Source organism: Macaca mulatta, chromosome 10, assembly GCF_049350105.2.
Source record: "Macaca mulatta isolate MMU2019108-1 chromosome 10, T2T-MMU8v2.0, whole genome shotgun sequence".
Classification (NCBI taxonomy): domain Eukaryota; kingdom Metazoa; phylum Chordata; class Mammalia; order Primates; family Cercopithecidae; genus Macaca; species Macaca mulatta.
This window is the reverse complement of record NC_133415.1, coordinates 79,162,342-79,189,669: the sequence shown is the minus strand read 5'-3', so window position 1 is coordinate 79,189,669 and position 27,328 is coordinate 79,162,342. Positions and strand designations below refer to the sequence as shown.

At 45.4% G+C, this 27,328-nt stretch overlaps 1 protein-coding gene across 9 annotated transcripts in view; it reads right to left on the bottom strand.

Annotated features, from left to right (window-relative positions):
* SLC23A2 (solute carrier family 23 member 2) overlaps window positions 1-27,328 on the bottom strand; it is a 150,092-nt gene that overhangs the window by 14,863 nt on the left and 107,901 nt on the right. For all 9 annotated transcript variants that reach the window (XM_028827430.2, XM_077948953.1, XM_077948952.1 and 6 more), the window contains 7 exon segments: window positions 19,879-19,967; window positions 18,812-18,882; window positions 17,704-17,885; window positions 7,884-8,004; window positions 7,239-7,395; window positions 3,268-3,415; window positions 1,107-1,212 (listed from right to left, as the gene is read on the bottom strand). In XM_028827430.2, coding sequence (XP_028683263.2) covers window positions 1,107-1,212; window positions 3,268-3,415; window positions 7,239-7,395; window positions 7,884-8,004; window positions 17,704-17,885; window positions 18,812-18,882; window positions 19,879-19,967 — 874 coding nt within the window.

Sequence of the window (27,328 nt, the reverse complement as noted above, 5' to 3'; positions counted from 1 at the left end):
CCTGTCACCTGGATTTGCAATCAAGATTAATCAAACTTAGTATCTGATTCTCTTTATCTGATTATAGAATCTTACATGGCAAGCGAGAGTTCTTTCGAAATCCACTCCCTCCTCCCAGTTTGACAGAGGTCAACCAGTTCTAGAAGGTTTCTGGGCTCACCCCAAGTCCTCGGTGAGGGAGACCTGCGAGACGGAGGCCATCGAGGACAGTGAACCAATTTTCATGGTCTTAGTTTCACAACGTACAATGGCCAATGGTGGGTCATCTCTTAATTTAAAACTAGTGACACCTCCCAGTTGAGATCCCATTTCTCCTTTTGCCCAGCCCCCCATGGTCTATTCTCATCACTGCAGTCAAAGCCATCCTTAAAAAAAAAAAAAAAAAAAATCAGACCAAGCTGCTCCCTGCAGCACCCCCTTCCACTTAGGCAGTCTGTGACTGCCTACCTACCTGCCTGCCTGTGTAACCTGGTCCTCAATTACCTGGCAGACCCCACCTGCTCTGACTCCCTGACCCGCACTGGCCTCCTTGCTGACCTTCTACTCCCAGGATAGGGCTCTGCCCTGGCCACACCCCGGCCTGGAAGGCTCTTCCCCAGGTTATCTGCAGGCTCCCTCCCTCCACCCTTCAGGTCTGTGTTCAGGTCACCTGATCACCCTATTTAACACCTAATCCCCCTCTCCCCAAGCTTCCTGTCCCATGTTTCCCCCGGTGCTTGTCACTGGCTGACATACTGCATCATTTATGGACTTAGTATGCTGACTGTTGGTTGTCTGTCTTCCCTTGCTAGAATGTAAACTCCACTTTTTAATTCACTGATGTATCCCAAGTGCCTCGAACAGTGGCCTGGCAGAGTCGGTGCTTTATAAATATCTACACTGCGTGATGGAGTGACAGCACGGAGTGCCTCCCTACCTGGACCAGCAAGAGAGGAGAGACTTCCAAACAGGCATTATAAACACTTAAAAAAAAAAAAAAGGAGATGGAGAGAAATAATTTTTTAGAATCAGAGGCCCACTCATTTGGAACTTGCAGTGGCCAGACCGATCAATGAAATGGATGAATGTTTAGAAGCCCAATCATTTAATTAGAAAAATCTGTGTACCTTTGTAATTCCCAAAACTCCAATGTTGGGACTGGATGAAGTAGAGCCATTCCCAGTACCAAATATGCCATCAAGAACACAGGAGAGGCCTTCCACGAAAATTCCCCTAAAATGTAAAGAAATGGAGGAAAGAAAAACATTCATTCAATGGGATAATGCATTCATTCTGAAATAGCCTCTACACATCTGCAATCCAAAAATGTGGTCCAGAGCCTGCAGCTTCCACATCTCCTGGGAGGGGGATTAAAAATACAATCTCAGACCCCACCCCAGACCTGCTGAAGCAAAAAAGAATCTCCATTTTTTTTTTTTTTTTTTTAAGAGTATCTCTGTCACCTAGGCTGGAATGCAGTGACGCAACCTCGGCTCACTACAATCTCCACCTCCTGGGTTCAAGAGATTCTCCTGCCTCCCAAGTAGCTGGGATTACAGGTTTGCACCACCATGCCTGGCTAATTTTTGTATTTTTAGTAGAGATGGGGTTTCACCATGTTGGCCAGGCTGGTCTGGAATTCCTGACCTCAGGGTGATCCGCCTGCGTCAGCCTCCCAAAGTGTTGGGATTACAGGCGTGAGCCACCGCGCCCGGCCAGAATCTGCATTTTAATAGAACCCCCAAAGCTCATTCCATTTTGAGAAGTATCCCTCTAAATCACACGTTAGATTCGAGTGTTTTTAAAATCACTGCAAATGAAAGCAAAGGATTTTAGCCAGAAAATAAAGCCATCAAGACAAACATGGGCCGTCTATGGAAATAAAACATTGATGTGATCCTTTACTGTTAAAATCCAGTCTCATCAGGAAGGAAATGGTTTATAATTTCACAAGTACTGACACTTTCAAACATATTGATATACAGGTATTTAATCATATGCAGCAGCTCCACTAGAGAAAGATGTGGATATTAGGACTGAAAACCCTCTAACAGAGCCAAGGCCCAGTCCATTGATCTCATCACACACAGTCCCTTCTGGGGTGGCAGAGCTGGCTGGAGAACAGAAGAGGATTTGGGCTGTTTTCTTTTCTCTGCAGACTCCTCAGGGGCAATTATCTAACAACTTCCAAAAGCTAAAGACCAAATGTTTTGAGATCATAAACCCCATAGTTCATAAACCCTAGATCCCCCAGATTTCATTCATTTCTGCTATCCCTGTCCCTGTTTATATAAACTGTAACCAAGCATAGATTACACAGTGCTTACCCTTGGGGACAGTTGGAATGTATCTAATTGACAGACTTGGAGCAGTTACTACTGCCTGCTGCTAAGGTTTCCACTACAGGGGAGAGAAAATGATATCCTTTTGCTTTCTGTCTGTCTGATTATGGCAGCCAAGATTGGGTGGGGAAACACAGGGGAAAAAAACAGGTAATTTTTGCAACGTAGAAATAGTGCTGTATAGCCAAATACGGTGGTGCACACCTGCAGTCTCAGCTACTCAGGGTGCTGAGGGGGGAGGATTGCTTGAGCCCAGGAGTTCAAGCATGTGGTGCATTATGACTGTGCCTGTGAACAGCCACTGCACTGCAGCCTGGGCAACAGAGTGAGACCCTGGGTCTTTTTTAATTAAAAACAAAAAGAAACAAACAAAAAAAAACCTGTAAACAGTGAAGAGCTTGTTTTGCTCGCAAGAAAAATTTCAGTTTGTGTAAAAAAAAAAAAAAAAAGAACAGTTGGAAAAGCAAGATAACAGAAACTCAAAGTAGCACTCACTCTCTCTGTGTGTGTGTCTGTGTGTGTGTGTGTGTGTGTGTGTATATATATACACACACACACACACATATATATATACACATAGAGCTACACTGATTTTACCTATCTGTCTCTCCAAATGACACACACACACACACACACACACACACACAGCAAAGAACAAGTATGGTGCTTGCCGTGTGGTTTTTGAATTTAAGGCTTACAGTGGTTTCGCAGAGAGTGTTTTATTTGATGTCACTGCAGTTAAGGAAGGGTAGGAATTCTGTTCCACGTCATGGACGAGGAAGATGAAAGTGAACAAGGGCAATGATGTGTCAAACAGTCATGAGAGTCCTGCTGCTTGGCTGGGCTGTGCTGAAACTCTTGGTTTTGTCTTCAAGGTAATCTGAACCTAACAACAAAGAAACAAGGTGCTGGGACCAATCAGGAACTCGCCTTCTCAGGAACATACCTGTTTATTGCGTGGATGGGGGGTGGTGGGGCACAGGACAGCCGTGCACAGGCGTAGTAGTCACCAATAGACTCGATGATGCTGGCGACCACCGCGCTGAGCATGCCAATGACACCAGCCGCAGACACGGTGGGCAGTCCCCACTGAACTGTGGGAGGAAAACAACCATGAATGCTCCTAGAGAAGCAGGCCAAAGTGACCAGGACCAGTTAACCAAAGTCCTTCTGAACGCTGCAAGACTCTACAAGATCCACTCAGATTCTCGAGCTGGTGGAAACTGTTCATTTTAAAATCTTAAGCACCAGAGGCCTGGGACAGTTGCTAAGTTAGATGAAGAGGGCCATAATGAAGACTGATCCACACTGTATCTTTAATTAAAAGAAGACATCGTGACTGGGCGCGGTGGCTCATGCCTGTAATCCCAGCACTCTGGGAGGCCAAGGCAGGCAGATCACGAGGTCAGGAGTTCGAGATCAGCCTGGCCAACATGGTGAAACCCCATTTCTACTAAAAATACAAAAATTAGCCAGGTGAGGTGGCGCGTGCCTGTAATCCCAACTATTAGGGAGGCTGAGGCAGGAGAATCACTTGAACCCAGGAGGCAGAGGTTGCAGTGAGCCAACACTACGCCACTGCACTCCAGCCTAGGTGATAGAGCAAGACTCCATCTCAAAAAAAAAAAACAAAAACAAAAACAGGAAGAACGCTGGGCTGGAAGAGGCCGTAACTTCTCTTTCCTGCTTCCAAGCCACACTCGGCGTCTACTAAATAACAACTGAAAGTGGCCTGCCGTGTTGGGAAGTTTGCATGAGGGATTTACAACCCTGCTGCACAGAGCAGGGTACAAAGCAGCAGTGGCCTTCCCCAGGGGAGGGCATCAAGTGAAAAAGCAGTGAGAAATCACCAGCTAAATTTAAATCCCAACAGTAAAACATCCATAATGTATGGATAGTCCTTCTCTACTATAATACCAGAACCTTATTTTTAAATCATAAACCAAGTTATGAAATTAAATAGTTTCAGAAAGCAAAGTGAGGCATTTACTTAATCCCTCATTAGATATGTTTTTCTTTACAAGTATATTTATTTGGACTTGAAAGCCATAGATCTTATTTAATAAAAACAGCATGGGTCTCTTTCAGTGTGAGAATGAATAGATTCCTTTGATAAAGGAGTAGCCCTTCTTTACTTGAAGCATTAGTTATAATACACCCACTGAGGAGAAAGCACAGTGGAAAAAGAACGATGGCTAAAACATGGTCTCTCATGCAGGAGCCAACAATGTAGCTGGGGGCACACGACACTCCAAAAGATCCGGGGAGAGGGCCATGGCTCAACTTCAAAAGTGGATGCAAGCCGAGCTGGGTCACAAGGAACACCAGTGAGGAGGTCAGGAAAAGGCAAAGTGAGGCCCTGGCCAGCAAAGGATCTGAGGAGGAGGTGGGAATGGAGGTGCCCCTCCAGGGATGGGGAGGGTCGAGGGGGTGGGGTTTGAAAGAAGGTGTTCTGGTGGATGCAAAGCTCTCATGCAGAGCATGGGACAGGAGGCAAGTTCGGGAAGGGTTCCAAAAGCCATCTAAGCCATCTCAGGGGTTTGGCCTGTGTTGTAGGTAGCCTAGAGCAACCACTGGATTGGGAAGAGAAAGGATACAAAGTCAGACGTGCAGAATAAGCCTGGAGTGTGGTTAAGGGCAGAACTGCTCCTGCCTCGGGCTGGTTCACTCTGTGGGAGCAGCCAGGGGATGCAGAGGCGGCCCTTGGTCAGGGGTACAAAGTACACAGGTTGATGGACGGGGCTCGACACACCCTATGCCACCAGCAAGAAGCCTGCTCAACATATCAGCTCCAGGTTAATTTGGAATGGATTTTCCTTGTTCAGAGGCCTTCGATACCAAGCAACATTTTGCTTTTTCTAAATTATCTTTTATACTGTTATGTTATTGTTGTAGCATTCTGGTTTCAGTTTAGTGTCTTGATTTTGAGGGGGGATTCTTATTTTGATCCTTTTTCCTTTGGATCTATATCTATATATATTTTTTTTCTTAAAGACCCTGTTGACTTCCAGCCTTCTATCTTGAATCTGTTATTTCATATCTCCTTTTACCAAGAAACTTCCATTTAGTTTGTTACTTGACAGCAGGGCTTCTCAACCTCAGCACTGTTGACATTTTGCTCCAGGTATCTATATTACAGATTATGAGTCCAGATTATGCCTAGTGTACTAAACACTGAAAAGTACGGCTCAGGTATTCGAAAGCCTCTCTCCGGACTGAGACAAAGCACTGGAGAGCACTACATATGTACAGAGTAGTACGACTATATCCCTGGGGGTGGCCTTCTAGCTAGTGGAGCTCTGGTACCGCACCAGCCCTCAGCAGGCCAGGAGCCCTACGTGCTCGCTCATGGCCAGCACAACCTCAGATGCTCTAAGTTTTGCCTTCCTGTGCAGGGCCCCTTGGGTCCTAGTGAACTCCCTTTGGCCCCAGCACCTGTACAGCTGCCCTTCCTGGACAGCCCAGCTTGTGTTCCCACTGGCACCCACCTTGGGAGTTGCCCACACAAGCAGAAGACCACCGTGTAAGTGCTGTGGGTGCTTCTACCCACCCGCCACCCCCGCCTCCCCCCACTCCTTGCCCTGACTGCCTCATCAACTAATTGTAATTTCATTTTATCTCAGACTATAGGTATGTTTATGAGCCATGCACATTCTTTCTTGGAGAAAGAACAGGTCTGTATAAGTGCATACTTAAACCATACCATCTGATAGAAAGTTATTTTAGAAAGATAATTTTTTTTTTTTTTTTTTTTTTTGAGACAGTCTTGCTCTATCTCCCAGGGTGAAGTGCAGTGGTGCGATCTCGACTCACTACAACCTCCACCTCCCAGATTCAAGCGATTCTCCCGCCTCAGCCTCCCAAGTAGCTGGAATTACGGGCACCCGCCATCATGCCTGGCTGATTTTTGTATTTTTGTAGAGATGGGGTTTCACCATGTTGGCCAGGCTGGTCTTGAACTCCTGACCTCAGGTGATCCTCCCGCCTCGGCCTCCCAAAGTGCTGGTGTTACAGGCATGAGCCACCGTGTCCCGCCTGAAAGACGAAACTTTTTAAAGCTTTCCCAAGTGTATTAAGAACAAAAAGAACAGCCAACACTCATCATTCAACATGCTCAGAGCAGTCCTCTTTAACCCAACCTTAAAATTCTTGGCTTCTCTCTTTTTCTCCTTGCCATTATAAAAAATGAAAGTAAGATGGTTAAACAGGGAAAGAAGTGGGCTGAACCTGACTAAGCTCAGGCCCCAATTCTAATAAAAACCCAAACGCTGGGACTAGAGTCTTCACAATGGAACCAAGTGGGTAACAACCACTGGGATCACCTAGACAGGGCTAGCTACCAGTCCAGGTGACACCCCAGCTAGGGAATGCATTCACACCCCCAAGAGTTACACAACACTCAAATTAAGATGCAGCTTTTGGCCACTAGTGACTATCAACTTACCTCTACAGCTGTGGCCAAATTTAAAAGATTATGGCTGCCCATTAAGAGATTATATAAATTCCATCATGCTTGAGCAGGTTGCTTGCTAATCCCCAGGCTGTTCCCACTCACGTCTTTCCACTTTGGCAGCTCTGGGACCAAGCAGCTCTATACTTGCCTATCTAAACAGCTGCCCTCAAATCCTGGCCACCAAAGCCTCAACCTGGCAAGAGACACCTTGTCCCGGATTTCATCCTAGCAGATCCAAAAGAGACAGCTAGCTAATCTGAGAAGGGAGCCAGTCAGTCTCTGTGTGTTGGCTTCTGCTCTCTGGGGACAGGGCCTCTCTTACTTGCTGTCTAATCCTCTCCTGACCAGAATGGCAAGACCCTCAGGACACATTCTGGGACAAAGAAGGCTGTTCTGCCAACTTCCAACCCCTCTCGGTTGGGCCCTCCTGGGCTCCTGACCCCTCTGGCCATCAGAATACTTACATGGGTACGGAACCTTAAACCACGGGGCTACCAGCAGCACGCCCTGCCTGGCATCCGTGCGAGCGTAGAAGCCATACTTCGTGCTGTCGGGAGGGAAGACGTCTGTCACTGTGAAGATGAAGCAGAGCAGCCAGGATACCAGGATGGCCAGGATGATCTGGAGTGGTCAAGGGGAAGCTCTGTCAGGCCAGCAGGGCTCACAGGTATTGGCAAAAAACACTTCTTCCCGCGGTCTGAACATCACACCCCAGAGCCCACCACAGTCAGCACTCTGCAGACGTATTCTTCCTTGAATGGAATCTCACTGAGAGAGCAGTTTCATTCAGGTGAATTTATCTTACCCATTCCAAAGTCTGGCTAGTAAAACAAGCATGGACATTGTGCCTGCAGAGGCCACGTGGAGTCGAATCTCACTCAGTCCCAACGACAGTGTCCCCTTCCTGTGGCACTGCTAAAAGGATGTGCTCTCATTTCACAATCAGAACCTTTAAGTCTATGATGATTTGAGTGGTCATTAGTACCCTGATATCACTGCACAGACGTGATCCCCCAAGGGGCGCCTGCTTAAAACCCTCCCTTCCCTTAATCATCTTACGTATTATCCAAAGGCAAAAATATCAGCAGGGGAAGAAGCCAGCTACTCACGGGGAACATTTTGAACAGCTGTAACTTGTACGCAGTCCATCCTTTCTTAGATTTATAAATCGGGAGAGGAAATTTAACATTTCTGGCATATTGAGAAAACAGTAATACTAGGAATATTGTCCTGAGGAGAGAAAGAAAACAAACTAGGTCAAAAGCTGTTATGTCTCTGTTGTAAAATAACACTCGAAGCTTCTATGGCAAAACTGACATAGTGTTCAATTTATTTACCTAGAAAGCTGCTAGTCCTCTGAACTACTATTTGAGAAACAGTACATCTATTGGAACGTACATCTTTTTGAAACACTACTTTAGGGGAAGATGTTACAACTAACTTGCCTAGCATTTCTTGATACCGAAATGAAATTCTGAGGTAAATGCCTTAGGACAGCTCTTCCTAACTAGAATAAGAGAACCCAAAGAATGTATACATTGATGGGAAAAGCTTACACTATGGAAGGGGAAAGGATGCCAGATACAACATAAACTGTAAGATTCGAACTACGAATTAACTACAAAGCAAACCAAGAAACTACTGCATGTACACACAAACAGGTAAGAAGGACATGATCCAAAATTCTCCCAGGGATTCGCTTTGAGTAGTTACATGATTTGCAACTAGTTTTCCCACTTTTCTGTATTTTCCAATTTACTTACAGCACGCATAAATTACTTTTAAAAGAGCAAAAAGTGAAGCTTCACTGTTTAAGAAAACTACATACAGTAGAATTCAGTATTAATAACATTCCTGAGAGGCTTCTGTGTGCCAGACACTACACTAATGTCTTCCTGTGCATCATCTCAACCTTATGGGGTGGCTTCTATGATCGTCTCCTTTTCACAGAGACAAAGCCAGAGGTCAAGATCACACGGCTAGGGTTGCAGCATTGCGAGGCCAGGAATCTAGCTCTGTGGCTTGAACTGAACTCTTTCCTTCTGGCACCCTGGTCACAGGGCAGGGAGGCTGGGCTGCGAGAAGTCCCTCTCCTTGAGCCTCACGGTCCTGACTGAACTGCACTAAGTGCTATGGGAGGCAGCGACAGGCGCCGACTCCTCCACAGCAGGACCACGGCACTTCCTGACACACCAGTCCGTGACATCGGTCTGGTGTCCCATGGAGCTGGCAGATGTGGGGCCACTTCCCATTCCCCAGGTGGATTTACTCATCACCAAAACAAAACTGGTACCCAACAATGCGTCTAAGCCTCCACGTGGTCTCGCTCCTTCACTTAAGACCTGAAGTAGAGCTGGCAGCAAGAGTAGGTTCTCAGTCAAAGCTAAGCTTAATTGTTCCTGGGCACAGTTCCAGCTGCTGAGATGGCATCATTAGCTCCATCGACAGCCGGTCAAGTGTGACTCCACTGTCACATTCCTCATGAGGTGTGGATGGCATCCCGGTTGGAGAACAGGCGTGTGTTGCTCCACGGGTCTCCCCGCCTACTCAGGCACTTCAGTGAACTGGTGATCCATCGGGGGTCTCCGCCAGTACCAGTTCAAGGTTGAAAACGCACACAGTGCCCATGTTATTTCAATTCCTCCGGGATAGTGAAGTTTAACACAAAACAATATGGTAACAAGGGATACTAAAACTGGAATATTTTAAATTTAGACCTACATATAATTTTCATGTTGGGAAAAAAAAAATGCTACCTATTTGTTTCAGAGTGAATATTAGGAGATCCGAAGATGCCCCAAGTCTGCTATTTTCGTCATCATTATTTCAGGCAACACACCTGCACATTTAAGAGGCGACTGAGACCACACAGAATTTGAGGAGGGACACTCAGATCTCAGGCCCAAATCGGCAACTCAAATTTAGAAAGCAGATTAGGCAGCGGATGAACATGACTATTTCTTTCTGCTCTAAAACCTGTCTACTTTGAGTTTATTTTTAGTCTCAAATACACCTGGGGGCGGGCACCCTGGGACAGAGAGGCAGCAGCTTAGAGATGCAGACCTGCCCATGTCCACACATCTTAACTGAGCAAAGGGATGAAGCGTTTCAGCCTCAGCTCTCAGGATGGGCTGCTGTCTACTCCACTGCATGCTTTTCACCTCATGTTTACCTTTGCTAACTTTTACTTTAAAATGTCATGCAAGTAATGCACACTAAATTGTAGAAAAAATTTAAAAGACAGGTAAGCAGAAAGAAAAAATAAAACCCTGAAGATCATCCATAATCCCCCTTGAGTGATAAAACCATATAATATTGTGGTCTATCTGTTCTGAATGGCCTTCATTCCCTGGATATTTGCTGGGTGCTGGAGGAAGACACATTGTCATCTTCCTTGTCCCCAGACATGAACAGGTTATCATCTAAGCCAAACTGGCATCAAGTTTTAAGCAGCTTCCTGACCTGCCTCACCTATTTGCTTTTCCACCTCATCAGACAGAGATTTGCATTAGCACCTCAGTAACTGCTTTAGTATTCTGTTTTATGGACACACCACAGCTTGTTTAACAATTCCCATACTGTATGACATCGGAAGCAACATAAACAGCTTTAATTGAAAAACTGTATCATCATTGCTTCTAATACTCAGTCTTTACACATTGAGGTATATATTTCAACAATTTTTTTTGTAGCAGCAAAAATTTAAGCTACATGCATGAGTATCAATTGAGAAATGGTTGAATAAATTATAGACTATATTAAACACTGTGCAGATTTAGAAAGAAAGAGATCAGTGTAAACATGCTGTCTAGGAGCAGTAAACCCAACAAATTACTGGGGTAAAAGCAAATAAAATTATGTTGAAGCTGTATATATGCTAGTTTGTGCTTATTTGCATAAAAATATAAAAATATGTAAGGATAAAAACAAACTTTTTTGCTAGTTAACAATCATGAGGTTTTTTTTGAGACATAGAGTAGGAGGTGACTATTTTACTTTAGATTTCTGTGCTCAATCACTGTTAAATTTCAAATACCTAGAATGTAACTGAATTGGAGGGGGATGAAAAACAGTGGGCTATAGATAAAAGTATACTGTTTTGGAGTGCCTGGGATTGACACATGGCGGTTCATTAAACTATTGTCTTCACTTCTGGATAGGTTTGAAATTTTCCATAAGAAAAGTCAATTTAAAAAAAAAGGTTTTAAAATGCAGGTCCTACCAAGGACACACGCACTGTGCCAGAAAGAGCAGTCACTGACCGGCCGCACTAACCTCCCTGAGACTCTGTCTTTAAACCCCATCTGTATTGGAATGACTTGGTTTGTACCACTCATTCACTCTCAATTCCAACAGAATCATGTAGGTAATACACATTTTAATAAATTGGGAGCATAAACCTTTTTCACACATTAATGAGCTAGGTGTAGTTCCTTTTTTGCTAAATGGCTACTCCTATCACACTCCTCATCCATTACTCCACTGGGATTCTCTCACTTTTTTTTTTTGAGACAGAGTCTCGCTCTGTCGCCCAGGCTGGAGTGCAGTGGTCGGATCTCAGCTCACTGCACGCTCTGCCTCCTGGGTTCATGCCATTCTCCTGCCTCAGTCTCCTGAGTAGCTGGGTCTATAGGCGCCCGCCATGTCCCCGGCTAGTTTTTTGTTTTTTTTTAGTTGAGATGGGGTTTCACCGTGTTAGCCAGGATGGTCTCGATCTCCTGACCTCATGATCTGCCCGTCTTGGCCTCCCAAAGTGCTGGGATTACACGCTGGAGCCACTGCACCCGGCCTCTCTCACTTTTAACTAGTAGAACTCTTTACAAGTTAGGGATATTAGCCTTTCTTGTGACATTTTTATGAGTATTTTCCCAGCTTTTTTTTGAGACAGAGTCTCATTCTGTCGCCCAGGCTGGAGTGCAGTGGCGCAATCTCAGCTCACTGCAACCTTCCCCTCCTGGGTTCAAGTGCAATCTCGGCTCACTGCAACCTCCACCTCCTGGATTCAAGTGATTCATGTGCCTCAGCTTCCGGAGTAGCTGAGATTACAGGCGCCTGCCACTACACCTGGCTCATTTTGTATTTTTAGTAGAGACGGAGTTTCACCATGTTGGCCAGGCTGGTTGAGAACTCCTGAGCTCAAGTGATCTGCCCACCTCAGCCTCCCAAAGTGCTGGGATTACAGGTGTGAGCCACCATACCAGATTTGTTTTTAATTCAGTGCTTTTTGATGTTTTAAATGTGTCAGTAGTAAAATCTTTCTTTCTCTCTCTCTTCAATATCTGCTTTAAGAAAGATCTTCCCTCCCTTAGGATTAAATACTTATTTAGGTTTTCTTCTAGCACTTTCGTGGTTATTTTATATATTTAAGTCTTAGTTCAACTGAAATATAATTTGATATAAATTAGGAGTCTAACTTTTTCCCAAAAAGTTAGTTTTTCCTACACAATTTGTCCATTCCCTACTGGTTTCAAATATGACTGTCATCTATACTAAATACTTATTTTTCTTTGATTCTGTTCTTCTTACTCTGCTCTACCGATGTCTATCCCTGTCCCAGGACCACCATATTATTTACGAAGCTGTGGAATGTATTTAATTCCTCTACAGGCAAGTCACCATCCCCTCTCCTCTCTGATCTTTTTGGTATGGATCCACATTATTTTACTTTCTTGTTTTATACATTGATTAGCACATCTAGAATAACTTTAAATGATACCAGTGATAATAAACAAGCTTATTTAAGTTCCTGATTTGAATATTTCATCATTCAAGTATGAGGCATTTTTATCTTATACATAAAGATCCTTCTGTACAGCCGGGTGCGGTGGCTCACACCTGTAATCCCAGCACTTTGGGAGGCTGAGGTGGGTGGATCACCTGAGGTCAGGAGTTTGAGACCAGCCTGGCCAACATGGTGAAACCCTGTCTCTACTAAAAATACAAAAAATTAGCTGGGAGTGGTGGCAGATGTCTGTAATCCCAGAGACTTGGGAGGCTGAGGCAGGAGCATTGCTGGAACCTGGGAAGTGGAGGTTGCGGTAAGCCGAGATTGCCCTATTGCACTCCAGCCTGGGCAACAAGACTGAAACGCTGTCTCAAAAAAAAAAAATTCCTTCTGTTCTCACATTGCTAAGTTTGCAGCAAGGACGTAGGTTGAATTTTACAAATAAAATTTAGGGGAGGGGACTATTACCATAGTTTTTATCAATAAGAGCTTATTAGTAAAATCTACCCTGTAGTCCCAGGTACTCTTGGGAGGCTGACGAATAAGAATCGCCTGAACTCAGGAGTCAGAGGCCGCAGTGAGCTGAGATCGTGACACTGCACTCCAGCCTGGGTGATGAAGTGAGACCCTGTCTCAAAACTAAAAAAAATAAAATAAAACCTACCATGCAGCCACGATCGATTTCAACACACTTTAATATCTGACCATCTGTGAATTATTGAAATGACACATTATGCCTTGTTCTTTCATTGTGTTATCCGTAGCAGCATCTTCCCAAACATGCTCTAAGGAATAGTCTACCAAGATATGCTTATAGATGTGTGGCATTTAAAAAACAAATGAAGGGTGGACAGGGCTGGACACTAAGGCCCTTTTCTGAAGGTGAATAGAGTCTTTTGCACATTTGCATTGTTAAAGATTGGAAGGAGCCTTACAGTAGAGAATGATGCAGAACTTGAGCATGCTACCTGAAGACATTTGAACTCAGGGCTCGTTGCTTAGAATGTGCCACAATACATCCATCAGCTCAGGATCTGTTTGTTTTTAACACAACCCCAGGAAAGAAAACGATGGTCCATGGCTCTCCTTTTGTATTAGTTCAGTCAGAATTTGCTGCTAAGATTGGCTGGGGAGTTTCCCTCCTTTCACAGAGCTCTGGAACAGTTTAAACGGTGCATATCTTCTCTCCTCCTTGAAGACTGAAAGAACTTGTTGTCTAACCATCTGGACCCAGGGCTTCTTTTAGGAATCAGAGTCCTTCAATAACTATTTTGGTTGCTCTTGTGGTCATGGGTTTACGGGGCTTCCTGAGCCTTTCTTCATTAGTTCACAACCTGCTCACTGAGCGCCAGCTCAGCCATGGGAGGGGCAGGTGCTGGGGGTACCGAAGTGACCCGCCCAGCACATAGGCCCTGCCCTCACAGAGCTGACAGCCCAAGGACACAGAAGAGCTCTTAGAAACTGAAAAAACACCAGGGCATAAATGACAGTCTTGGCAGAAGGAATAAGAGATAAAGCAAAAGATAGTTCTCACAAATAGAGAAGAAAGACAAAGAGAGAGAAAACAGGAGAAGAAAGAGGAAGAGTCCAGGAGGCTTCAAGAAGAGGTTACAGAAAGAGACAAGTAAGGGTGGAGTGGAGGAAGGCATCTAAATAATTCAAGATCATGTCCCACCTCTGCATGCCTGGGTGCCCAGAGCAAAGGGGCTCCAGGTATCCAGGCCAAGAGATGCACACACACCCACCAAGGGCAGCACGTGAGGCTCCACACATTGGAACAGTAAGAAGACCCCAAAGCTTCCAGAATTCTAGCTTGTGTCTAACTGATGTTTCAAAAGGAGGGGACAGAGGAGGACCCCTGGGAGACATGAGGGAGAAGTTGGGGACAGTGAGGAATCAACGGCCGAGGGCGAGGCTCGCAGACGGTGGTGGCAGTGAAGGCCTGGAAAAGAGAGCAGCTTTAGAACTTGTTCTGGAGGAGGAAGGGCAGGACGGGCTGTGTGAGGGATGAGGGGAAATGAAGACTCAAGAGCAGATAGACATTTCTGGCTGAAGCAACTGAGAGCACGGTTGTGCCATTTACCGAAAGGAGGAAGGCAGAAGAAACTGGTTTCGGGGGTTGGAAAGGAGTCAAAAGTCTGGGGCTTTTTTCATTTACAGTTGAAGATGTCTTGTGTAACAGCAAGTGGAGAGGACAAGCTGGGGGCTGGCTCTGTAAATCTGGAGTTCACAGGTCTGACTGAACTACAGGTTTCCGCGGAAATATTCACCTTCAAAGAAATGCGATCTCCTCGGGGGAAGTGCATGGAGAGAAGGGCCAGGATCAAGTTTGGAGGCACCCCCATACTTACAGTGAGGAGGAATCAATTTTGGTTACTTAGGCTTTTCTGAAAACCACTATTTTCTTACTTTTTGTTTTAATTTGCGGGGAGGTAACAGTTTAGCTCCCTCTGACGGGATCTGTGGCAGATCTACCTGCACAGGCATCCTCTTATCCTGCTTAGCTTTGCCAGAAGTTTGTCTACGTTGGGTTTTTTTTCCCCTCAAGAGACCAGCTTTCAGATTTACCACTTCTATCTGTTTCACATTTTCTGTATCTTTATTAATTCATTCCCCCTGCTTTTACTAGGTTCATTTTTTTGTACTGTTTTCTTAGCTAGTGAAATTCTTCATGTGCTGTAACTGCTTTAAAGGCTGTGAATTTTCTTGAGAACACCTCTGGCTACTAAGTGTGACTGGTGCTATTCTTGCCATCATTTCCTAAACTATCAGTAATTAATTGCAAATTTTCAATTTCCCCTCTGAGAGAGATATTTAACACTTTTTTTTTTTAAGCTTCTAAGTGCTTTGTGGGTTTTGTTCATTCTTTTGTTACTGGTTTCAAATTTTACTGTACTATACCTACTATTTTTCCGTTTTGGCATTAATTATATTTTGCTGAAAGAATATTCTTACATGCCATCTTCCCACCTCTGCTGGTGTGAAGAATGTTTTGACCAACATTTGGAGAAATGAGAATATTAAGAACAATTTTGGGCTGGGCACAGTGGCTCACGCCTGTAATACCAGCACTTTGGGAGGCCCAGGTGGGCAGATCACATGAGGTCAGGAGTTTGAGACCAGCCTGGCCAACATGGTGAAACCCCGTGTCTACTAAAAATACAAAAACTAGCTGGGCGTGGTGGTGGGTGCTTGTAATCCCAGCTACTTGGGAGGCTGAGGCAGGAGAATTGTTTAAACTCGGGAGGCAGAGATTGCAGTGAGCCAAGATAGCGCCATTGTACTCCAGCCTGGGCATCGGAGCAAGACTCCATCTCAAAAAAGGAACAGTTTTGGGAAAGCATGATGATGAATATTCATGCTTATGTGTGAGATGTGCCTCCTTCAAACCTTGTTTAAAGAAAAAAACTTGGTATTTTCACACACCTTAATTTGTAAAGTGTAGAAAACAATTCTGCTATGGTTCACTTTTATTTGTACGTCATGTTCTAATACACAGAACAGGATTGAGTAGGATGGGTTCAGGCCCATTTCCAACACTTGGGTTTTGAAACCCACGTTGGCCACTTAACTCACTGTATGACTCTGGGCAAATAACATTACATTGTGGTGCTCAGTGTCCTCTGCTATTAAACGGGATTACACTAGGATGTACCTTATCTGATACTATATACAAGTGTTATATAAAGGACTGATGCGTAGTAAAAGATCAATAAATACCACCTGTTATTAAATAACTGCAGAATATTTCACAAAACAAAACAAATGAAAAATCCTCTTATGTGATGACTTATTTTGTTTTAGGAATTTTACTCAGGCCGGGCGCGGTGGCTCACGCCTGTAATCCCAGCACTTTGGGAGGCCGAGGCGGGCGGATCACAAGGTCAGGAGATCGAGACCATGGTGAAACCCCGTCTCTACTAAAAATAGAAAAAATTAGCCGGGCGCAGTGGCGGGCGCCTGTAGTCCCAGCTACTCGGGAGGCTGAGGCAGGAGAATGGCGTGAACCCGGGAGTCGGAGCTTGCAGTGAGCCGAGATTGCGCCACTGCACTCCAGCCTGGGCGACAGAGCGAGACTCCGTCTCAAAAAAAAAAAAAAAAAAAAAAAAGAAAGAAAGAAAAGGAATTTTACTGGCTGGTTAAATTCCAGAGTAATGGAACCATATACCCACACATAATCAATTCTTAAACATGCTCTGCAGACACACAGAGAATGTGGGCTCTGTGTTACAAAGAGTTCTGTGGCTCTAATCATCAGTAATATTATCAAACTCCCCTGTGACTTCATTAACACAAAATGTTAACTTTACTTAAAGGGCAAGGGACATCTTTAATGGATGTGACATTCTATACAAAAGGACAGGCACTGACTAGCAGGACCCCAGCAGAAACCATGTCCCTCCCCCAACCACCCACCCGCCAGGAGTGCAGAGCCCAGTGTGGCGTGGGGAGAAGAGCCACATCATCAATGCCAACAGACCTTTCCCGCAACTTCTCTGGAAATACTCCAGACTCCTGCCACTCTGAATATTTTTGAGTCTCATGATATAAAAATTTGGCTTCTCGGCCGGGAGCAGTGGCTCACGCCTGTAATCCCAGCCCTTTGGGAGGCCGAGGCGGGCGGATCACGAGGTCAGGAGATCGAGACCATCCTGGCTAACATGGTGAAACCTCGTCTCTACTTAAAAAAAAAAAAAAAAATCAGCCGGGTGTTGTGGTATGTGCCTGTAGTCTCAGCTACTCGGGAGGGCGAGACAGAAGAATCGCTTGAACCCGGGAGGTGGAGGTTGCAGTGAGCTGAGATTGTGCCACTGCACTCCAGTTTGGGTGACAGAGGAAGACTCGGTATCAAAAAAAAATTTTTTTAATTGGCTTCTCAGTATGTCACCATGCACATGAGACTTGGCAAGACCTCAAAAGTCAAAAACAAATGGTGCCACCACCTTACCCCATTACCAAAGCTTAAAACCTTACAACCCACACTCTTCATACGGCTGCTAAGTGTGTCTCTATAATACCTCAACTGTATGTCACTTCCCAAACTCTGGGTCAAAAACCCTTTGACTATTCCCTAGCTTGAAATAAATAAAGTTGAAACTGTCAGACCATTCTTATTATTGAAAAACATTATCTCCTGAAGTCTATGTGAATGTTCCTAAAGGCTGCCCCGCAGTGGTGGGACGAGGAGAGATGTTTCCACTTACAGCATGGCAATGCCCCAGTGCTTCCCGGCTCTCTCCCCTGCTGCCTGGAAACCAGAGAGGCCGATGAGGGCCACCGTAGGTGTAATGGTCAAGGGACCGATGTACTTCAGCAGAGCCCCAGGCAGGCCTAGGAGGCCGATGACTACTTCTATCAGTGAGGACATGATGATGGCCCCCTGGATCTGCAACAAGAGATGGCACAGACATGAGAGTGAGCTGCTTGTACATTGCACGCTCAGAATGTCACCTACAACCACGACTGATAATTCTGCAAGGCAGTAAGTTATTACATCATCTACCTTGGGAGAGACAGCTGGAAAACTCCCCAGGACCTGACAAGAAACTTCAGTGGGCGCTAACTGGGGCCTGCATTCCTGAGGCAGGTGTATTACAGAAATGGGTCCTGGACACACGGCCCACATGCCTTTTCCACTGCTAAATGATGCAGGCAAAAATTTGTAATTCCCATTTAAGAAACACAACATTTAAAGACCAGCCTTAGAGGAACACTGCAGCATAAAGACTCTCAGCTTTAAAGAGTGAGCCCCCAGGATGTCGACAAGACAGTGTTGTTGACAGAAATTCTGAAGGGATGTTTTTAGTGTGCAGAATGGCCACATCTGTGCTCATTCTGAACTGATGGTGAATTATCTCACAGGTTTTGGAAAACATTAATACACTGTCAGCTGTACTTCATGTCTGCTTCTGTTCAATTGCACTTTGGCAGACAAATATCTTTAGCTCTTTCAATGAACACAGGCAGATGCTGAGGCCAGGGTGAACAATTCTATCTGTCGATGATGAGCCTCTGTAGCTCTGTCCAGGGAGCTACCAACCTCAGCTAGTTGTGCTGGTGGGTGTGAGTGCACAGGTCTGTGGGTGTGCAGGAGGGAGGAAACCATTCCTTCTGGTTGCCCAAAACATTTCCATATGCTTTATTCTAGAGTGTTGCTTAACTACATTTACTTTAACGAGAGAAATAAACGTATCAGTAATTGAAAAAGAAAAGAAGGGCTCAGTAAAAGTAACTGCTATTTCCTGGGTCAACCAACATTGAAGCTGAGAAGAAACATGAAGAAGCCAAAAGCAGACAACGCTTGTCTTTTACCTCTTGGATCCGGGGATACCAGATGTGTTCTGTGTGCAACAGCTCTGCCGTTCCATTGGCAACTGAAACATCTTGAAAACAAAAACAAAGTTTTTCTTGGAGTGACACTGATGTCTCACATGACATACTCATTTTACCTTTTAAGAAGAATTTTCTGCCTGTTTTTACTGTATCTGTGTCAATCCCCATCCCTAAAATTCAGCCTCTAACAGTACAGCTTATCTTACTGAAAGGTGGATCCTCAAATGCTAATTTAACCAAATGAATTCATCAACTGAGAGCTCCCCAAATTGTCAAAAGCTAACTGAAGTGGTGATACACGTTACTAGTACCAGCCTCACACAAAAAAAACCAACCTTTGCACACAGCTCACTGAAATGCCCGACAGCAAGGTTGCTGGACTGAGGTTTGAAAAACTTAGATAAAACAGAGGGCCTTTTCCAGTTCCCAGATCAAATCAGTGGTCACAAAGTAACTCCTAGGAGCAAGGAAGGAAATGAAGGCTGGAAAACTTTGCTCCTAGAAGGTCAAAATGTAACTGTATTTTTGAGAGTACAGGTCTGACTCTGATTTTCTCAAATTCCCTATCTTTTCCTGACCTTATCGGGTTCCTTAAGGATCTTTGCAATCACTAAGGAAGGGGAATGAAAGTCATTTGCAGCAAACCACAGTAGCCAGATCCTTAAAAAGCAAAGACGTTTCAGAGAAGGGATGCTGACGCAGCAAAGAGAGTGATTACTGGTGGGTCATAAAATCCACTGAAAGAGAGAGGCAGAAAAATAGCACAAATATTTTTCTATTCCATTCCCATATTTGTCAATTTCATTAACAGAGAAATGAGGTCAATTCTGATCCTTTCTTGCTCTAGGGTTAGGGATGAACAAGTGGATAGAAAGAGAGAGACAGACACGGTCCACAGATGGAGCATTCTAAGCTGTTTGTGGGTTTGTGTGCTTTGTCCCTAATTCCAGAAAGGATTTAGCGCTGCTGAGGACAGCATGTCCAGGCCTCCCTTTACACCTGCATTAAGGGACCCCAATGACATATGTGGAAATAACTGCAATTACCTGTGGTGTTACATTTCCATTTATCTAAAGACAGGATGGCTCGAGCAGGGGCCAAAAATGCAAAAGCACTGGCCTGAAACAGGGGTAACCTAAAAGAAACGAGACCAAAACCATGATCACGGCATCGGGAACTACCGAGGTAGTTCACTATTTGACAGCTTAACAGTCTTTTCCATAGACATACAGCACATGAGTAAATGCAGGCACACCTAGAAGAAAAAGCCCCAGTCTGCAAAGGTCTCCTGTGCCATGCAGCCACAGCCAGTGGCTTCTTCATCCTCCCCATTGCCACTCTCCTCCCACCCAGGCAGCTCCAGGGTGGGCCCCGTGGTCAGTGCCAACACCCCAACACCGGCCCCTGCCATCACCACCTTTCCTCTTGCAGGTGGGGGACTGCGGGCATTTGAGGTTCCCTCTTCCCTGCTGAGCTTATAAACTCCTTTTTAAACATCAGTGTATTTCTGCTTTTTTACTTCCCTCCTCCTCCCTTTAAAATTATTATTGGTTATCATAGGAAAAAATTTCCCTCCGTTGTTTCATTTTGTGAATCAAAAATTGCCCTAATCACCGATTACAGATAAATCATAATAGTGATCTAGATCTACAGAGCTGTAAGTTACAACGTGATAGCAGACATAATAAATATTCTGCTTAATCATAAAAATACTTAAAGGTATTCGAACATATTTTAAAGGGCCCAGAAAACTTGCAGAATCTCCATTAAATTTGCTGCCCACATCCTCAAACTAAATGCAGAGATCCTCAAATGACATTTGATTATATTTTAGATATTTCACATTGACTTCACGAACACTTAAGCTATTCAAAAAGACTACCATTTTTTAATGAAAATGTACAGCATTTCAGCTAAGTCACATTAAAGTGGCTTTATGGGTTAGCATCAGAACTTAATCACTATTTTAAATATAATTTTGAGGGTAAAATATTAAACTGGCTCCTCCTGTTTGCAGGGCTGGGAACTCTCACACATCCAAATCCTGAAAGGCCCCAGGGAGCCTAGTCAGTGGCCTTGCCAGCGACACAGGGACCCAGCATCCTTCCCTTTGAGCGGTCTGGCAGCAAGTCCTACCCACAGTGAAACAGGAACTGGACTGAGAAATCCAACTGGCTCTGGCTAAAGAACAAGCAGTCTCGCTGCAAGTCCAGAGCCCAGCACACACCATTCTGAGCCAGGGAGGTCAAGACGTCCTTGTTACAGATGCTCTCCTGGCTGTTTAATCATGCAGTGACATCAATCCAGAGTATGCAGGGTGCTGGCTTTAAGGCACAGAGGCAGGCTACACCACACAAACCGGATGCATTGCTGATGGTCACTCCCATAGGCATGCCCTTCAATAACCATCCAGTTATAATTACCTGCCAGAGGGGCCCAGAGGATAGCAGAAGTGAAGGACACCTGAAGTGGGAATGTATGTCAAAGGGAAAACACTGTTTGACTTCTAAGTATTCCATAAGCACAAATTTTCAGGACTGTACTGAAAGGACAACATATAATTAGGGATGGATGCTGTATGGAATGGTCCAAATGCCATTTGGTTTACTATGGTTTCCGACTTCAACCAATGCATCCTAGGGCAGTGGAATACAAATGGTGAACTGTGTTTAGAGATTTTATCCTTAGGAATGTGGCCATCACACATCACACTGCATTGGTGATTCACTGGAAATGGCAAAAGGAAAGACTGGATCTGGCTTCCACTCTTTAGTCAGACCTCAGCCTGAACCTGACCTTGGCATCTGACCTGGCCACCTTTCGGGGTGAGCATTTGATGGCTTAACTAGGACTAAAGGTCTCGAGAGCGCTGCTGCAAAGACACTCGCTCATTTGCTAGCTGCTGGGACCCCCCTGAAATAGATGACAATAGAAAAAGTCTCCCGAGACAATCTGGAAAGGGCTGCTCATGCCAGCATTACGTGTTCACATCTAGCCAGGCAACATCGCCTGACACAAGCTGTTAAGACGCCAGCACTAAGTGTGGGCTCTGTCACAGGCTTGACTGAAACATTCTCGGGGAAAGTTGCAACAAGAGCATATGAACACGTTAAACAAACGAGAGCTTCCCTAGATCACAATTAACAAAGCCAATTTTCCAAGAAAACGACTGAAGGTGATAACAGTGACCTTTTTAGGTGCTTTGCCCAGTGTGAAGCTGGTCAATTCTCAGCTCTTCTCTCCGCACCCAGAGTACGGCCCCTATGACCACGTAAACCTCAGGCGCCCAGGTGGGTCTCCCCAGGCCAAGAAGACTGCCTGCTCTTTTATTTTGTACTAAAGACTGGAAAGGAAATACATTAAACTGTGCTTTTCTTTACACCAGGGGCTGCCAAACCAGCTAGTGGGTCAAATCTAGGGTGCTACCTGTTTTGTAAGTAAAGCTGTACTAGAATAGAGGACAGCCATTTATTTACTCATGGTCAACGGCCGCTTTCACGCAGTCACGGTGGAGCTCAGCGCATTAACAGAGGCACGCAAGGCCTAGGCTATTTATTGTTGGCCTTCTACAAAAGAAGTTTTTCTGACCTGTCTACAGGGAAAATATATCTTAAATATGTGAAGAGGCAGTGGGTTTCTGCAGCTGGAAATTCTCACAGTTAATAGTGGCCACTAGACATTAGTTTAAAAAACAAAATCCAGCAACTGTGACATGATGAGATCCCATGTCAGGCTCCAGCCTCAGGACAGCAAGAGAACCTAAGCAACTCCCCCACAGTCCTTACGTTATTTGAAACCCTGCCAGAGCCCCGCCATGTCCAGCTTGGTGCCCAGGTAACCTGAACCCCACTCCCAGCCTGGTATCTCTCACCAGCTCCTTCATACGAGTTCAGTTTTCATTTGTCATTTAAGGCACAGAGAAAATATCACCTCCTCCAGTAAATATTCCAGGATCTCCTTTGAATCTGTAATGTGTTCCCCTACAACTTAGGGCTTTTTGTCAAGATTTTTGCAAGTCACCTCCCAAGTTACCAGGAAGCTGCTTCAGGGTTCTCTGGGAGTGCTGGTTAAAGGTGGAGATTTCTGCGTCTTGTCCTGGTTAGCCAGATTCAGGGGTGGGTGGCACCAAATCTGCATTTTCAACAATGCCTTCTAGGGGTGGCTGAGACTGACAACCCCTGTGCCAGGTAAAGGGATTTATCATTTTGTCACTTTATAAACAATTCTTGGCTATCTGCTTCACACCAGCACAATTATAAGCAGATACGACGATGGAAAACACTTCCTGAGCCCTTCTGTTTCTGCTGCGTGAAGAAGACACTAACCACGGTCACATATGAGGGGCGGTGATGTGATGGTGTGAAATGCTGTGGGGCTCTGCAGGTGCAGTCGCTTGAGCGAGCCTTAAAGCATGAGAAGTGCTTCGCCATGTGTGTGAGGGTTTCAGGTATTCCGGGCAGAGAGAGGGGAGGTGCAAAACAAGAGCCACAGGACGGACCCAGGAACCCTCAGAGGACTGCAGATTCTCCACTTGGGCGAAAGCACAGGGAGCTCATATGGTGAAGGTCAGTGGGGACCAAATGACAGATGCCCTGTGTTCTTCCTGCAGCAAGAGGAAAACGAGTGAAGGACCTGCTCTGAAAGGACTACTGTAGGAGAACTGGGAGAGGTGACCTTAACCCTGAAGCTATTCTCAGTCTTGAAGGAACCAAGCCACCGAGGACATCCCAACAGGCTGTGGCATGGCTCTGTGTGTCGTCTTTGCTTTTTAATTCCCTTTGGCATCCGCTCGAATGACGAGCCAGCCTGAATCAGATCTCCACATGCGCCCAGCCTCTATCTGCTCCCTTCCTCGGGCTGCTGCTGTCTGTGCTGGTGCACTTCCCATGAGCTGTCCTGCCCACCTCAACTTTGAGGTAGGCATCCTGATAGTAGGAAGTGGATTGGCTTCACCCACCGTCTTGACCCACCATGTATCCTCAGCACCAATGAATACTTAATGAAATGAAGGGGCTATTTACAAATATTCTCAGAAAGGAATTCTATTAAACTAAAAATAAGAGGTTAAGTCTTTCTGGCAAGTTGATTTTGACTGCAAATTTGGAAGAGTGGTGATTAGATTAAAAGCACTCAGAGCTGGGGATGAAATGTGCATGGGTTTTCATGATTCACCCAGATAAGCCTCCAGTCGCCAGGCAGCTTGCAGTCCTCCTATGGTGCCATCAGAGAAAGCTTAAAAGCCAATGGTTCCTATGGGAAGCACCATGAAGGTACAAAATGTATCTGCCAGAACTAAACTGTTAATGAAACTGAATAAAACAAAAACAAAATTCACCAACGCAGAGCATATATACTCTGTGCCTGGCTTCTTAATCTACAAGACAACCACCAAAGTTGGTACAAAACCTTGCATTGTCAAAGGAACACTCAAGAGTCTAAACTGCAGGAAAAGTTTTTGAAAAATAATCCCTGAGAGATGTAACAGGTTTGGCTTTGAGGACCTATAAGTTCATTATTGAATCTACCACTAGGAGTGTGTGTAAAAAGTACTCTTAAAGAAAAGCAAGGCCAGGCATGGTGGCTCATGCCTGTAATCCCAGCACTTTGGGAGGCCAAGGCAGGAGGATCACCTGAGGTCAGGAGTTCGAGACCAGACTGGCCAACATAGAGAAACCCCATCTCTACTAAAAACACAAAAATCAGCCAGGCGTGGTGGCAGGTACCTATATCCCAGCCACTTGGGAGGCTGAGGCAGAAGAATCGCTTAAACATGGAAGGTGGAGGTTGCAGTGAGCCTAGAACACGCCACTGCACTCCAGCCTGGGCAACAGAGCGAGACTCCATCTCAAAAAGAAAAGAAAGACACAATGTGTTAAAGAAAACTTTTTCTTAATTGATGACATGTTCTATCATTTACTGTATCCATCCATCCATCCATCCATCCATCCATCCATCCACTGACCGGCTGAACTGCTGGAAAGTAGCCTGCACTGTCCTATCTGTTCATGGTGATGGTGATGTGATTGCACACATCGGTATAAGCTCATCTAACTCTACAGCTTAAGGGTGAATTCTACTGTGTATCTATTGCCCCTCAATAGAGGCGACATTTTAAAAAACTCTATCAGTCTATCAAGTGTTTTCAGGGGGTGGGACTTAGGGGGGTGGGGGCAGCAGAGACAAGGAGATGACGACATATTCCTTAAAACACCAGAGTCATGCCAAATATTGAAAAAACTCCCCAAATTTAAAACAGGAAAAGAGCTTCCATCCTTATTTGGTGATAAGTACTGTTCACTCCTGTGTAGAGCTGCTTTTGCCAGGGCAGTCACCTGCCTAAAAAGGAAGAATGGGGGTTAGGAGAGGGGAGGTGGTGGAAGCAAAAGGCCATGAGGAGGAGGATGAACAATTCAGAGCCTGGGGAAATGTTTGGGACAAGAAGGACCTGCCAGTCGAAGAAGAAAAGTTGTAGAGAACCAAATTCATTAAACTTACATGTAACAAGAGGACTCAATCAGATTCCTAGGCCCTTGAAACATCACAAATACCAGCTAACAGAGCAAGGGGGGAGTAACTGAAGGGAGACCACCCAGAAAAGCGAGAGTTGCAGGGACAAAAGCAAGTAGACCCGCCCTAGAGAACAAGCTCGGCTGAGGCAAGACGGTCTCCAGCCTCAGGAGGGGCTGGATCAAATGCCCTTACAGTTTTCTGATGGCCTCTGACACAGATTCCAGGGTCAGTGGGGCCCACCCTGGCCGGGGACACTGGCAGTGTGGCCAACCCCAAGCCCTGCTGCACTCATCAGGTCCGCGTTGCTCCAAGAGGCTGCCCAGCCCTTGTTCGCTGCACACCCACTACAGTACCTGCCTCCTTCCCTCCCAGTGGAGAAAACTAAGATAAATAGAGTCAGCCACTGAGTGTGGACAGGTACCAGGCATCATCTCACTTGATGCTCGCTAACAATCTTCCTTTTGAGACAGGGTATCGCTCTGTCACGCAGGCTGGAGTGTAGTGGCGCAAATTACGGCTCACTGCAGCCTTGACCTCCTGGGCTTAAGCAATCCTCCCACCTCAGCCTCCCGAGTAGCTGGGACCACAGGTGTGCACCACCACACCTGGCTAAATTTTTTAATGTTTTTGTAGAGACAAAGGTCTCCTTATGTTGCCCAGGTTGGTCTTGAACTTCAGGGCTCAAATGATCCTCCCACCTCGGCCTCCCAAAGTGCTGGGATTGCAGGCACGAGCCACGGTGTCCAGCTCACTAACAATCTTATGGTTAGTTTACCATTGAGGAAACAGGGCTTGGAGAGACTTATCTAGGGAGAGCTTGTCCAAAGTTGCGTGAGTACTGAATGATGGAAAGGGAGCCCAGCTGCCTCTGCGTCCAAGGACTCAGTGCAGCTGGCAGGGAAGACAGGGCAGAGACCCTCAACCAAGGTCATCACCTCTGCATTCTCACTGGTCTACCTTATCTCGGCTCACTGCAACCTCTGCCTCTTGGGTTCAAGCAATTGTTCTTGCCTCAGCCTCCCGAGTATCTGGGATATAGGCACCTGCTACCATGCCCAGCTAATTTCTGTATTTTTAGTAGAGACGGAGTTTCACCATGTTGGCCAGGCTGGTCTCAAACTCCCGACCTCAGGTGATCCACCCGCCTCAGCCTCCCAAAGTGCTGGGATTACAGGCATGAGCCACCGCACCCAGTCCGGTCTCCCATATTAATGTACAATTTTAAATTCTTTTTTAGTTAAATGAATGGTAAAAATTTTTTATTTGGGCACAAAACCCTATAATGTGCCATTATGTGCCTGCCTGCTTGACATGACAGAATACAAAGGATTTGAGATCACCTACACAGTAATTTTGGCAACAATGTTTACCCTAAATCAATCATGCCTCCAGCCCCATCTTCTGGTTGACAACAAATGAAAGGGATTGTGGGGCAAATCAAACAATGTGACAGGGACACAATCAAGACAAAATCAGACACTCACGAGACACCAGGTCTGGAATCTTTTTAAAAAGATGATGATGTGGGGAGGAAAAAGGTGGAGACAGCAAAGAGACACAACAAACAAAGGCACCACACGAAGGTGACTGGTTTAGAGAGGGAATAACGGGGAAAGGTATTTTACGAACAACTGGGAAGTTAAATACGAACTGCATATGAGATGATGAAACAGAGTGATTGTTAATGTTGTTAGGTGTGACAAATGGTCTCCTGCGATACACAAGAGACACCCGCATTGCTAGGAGAGTATGTAGGGGTGAGCCATCATGCTGTCTGCAACTTTACTTCTTTTTTTTTTTTAGACAGGATCTCGCTCTGTCTCCCAGGCTAGAATGCAATGGCTTGATCGTGGCTCAGTGAAGCCTCATCTCCTGGGCTCAAGTGACCCTCCCACCTCAGGCTCTTGAGTAGCTGGGACCATAGGTGCACGCCATCACACCCAGCTAATTATTTTTATTATTTGTAGAGACAAAGTCTCACTATGT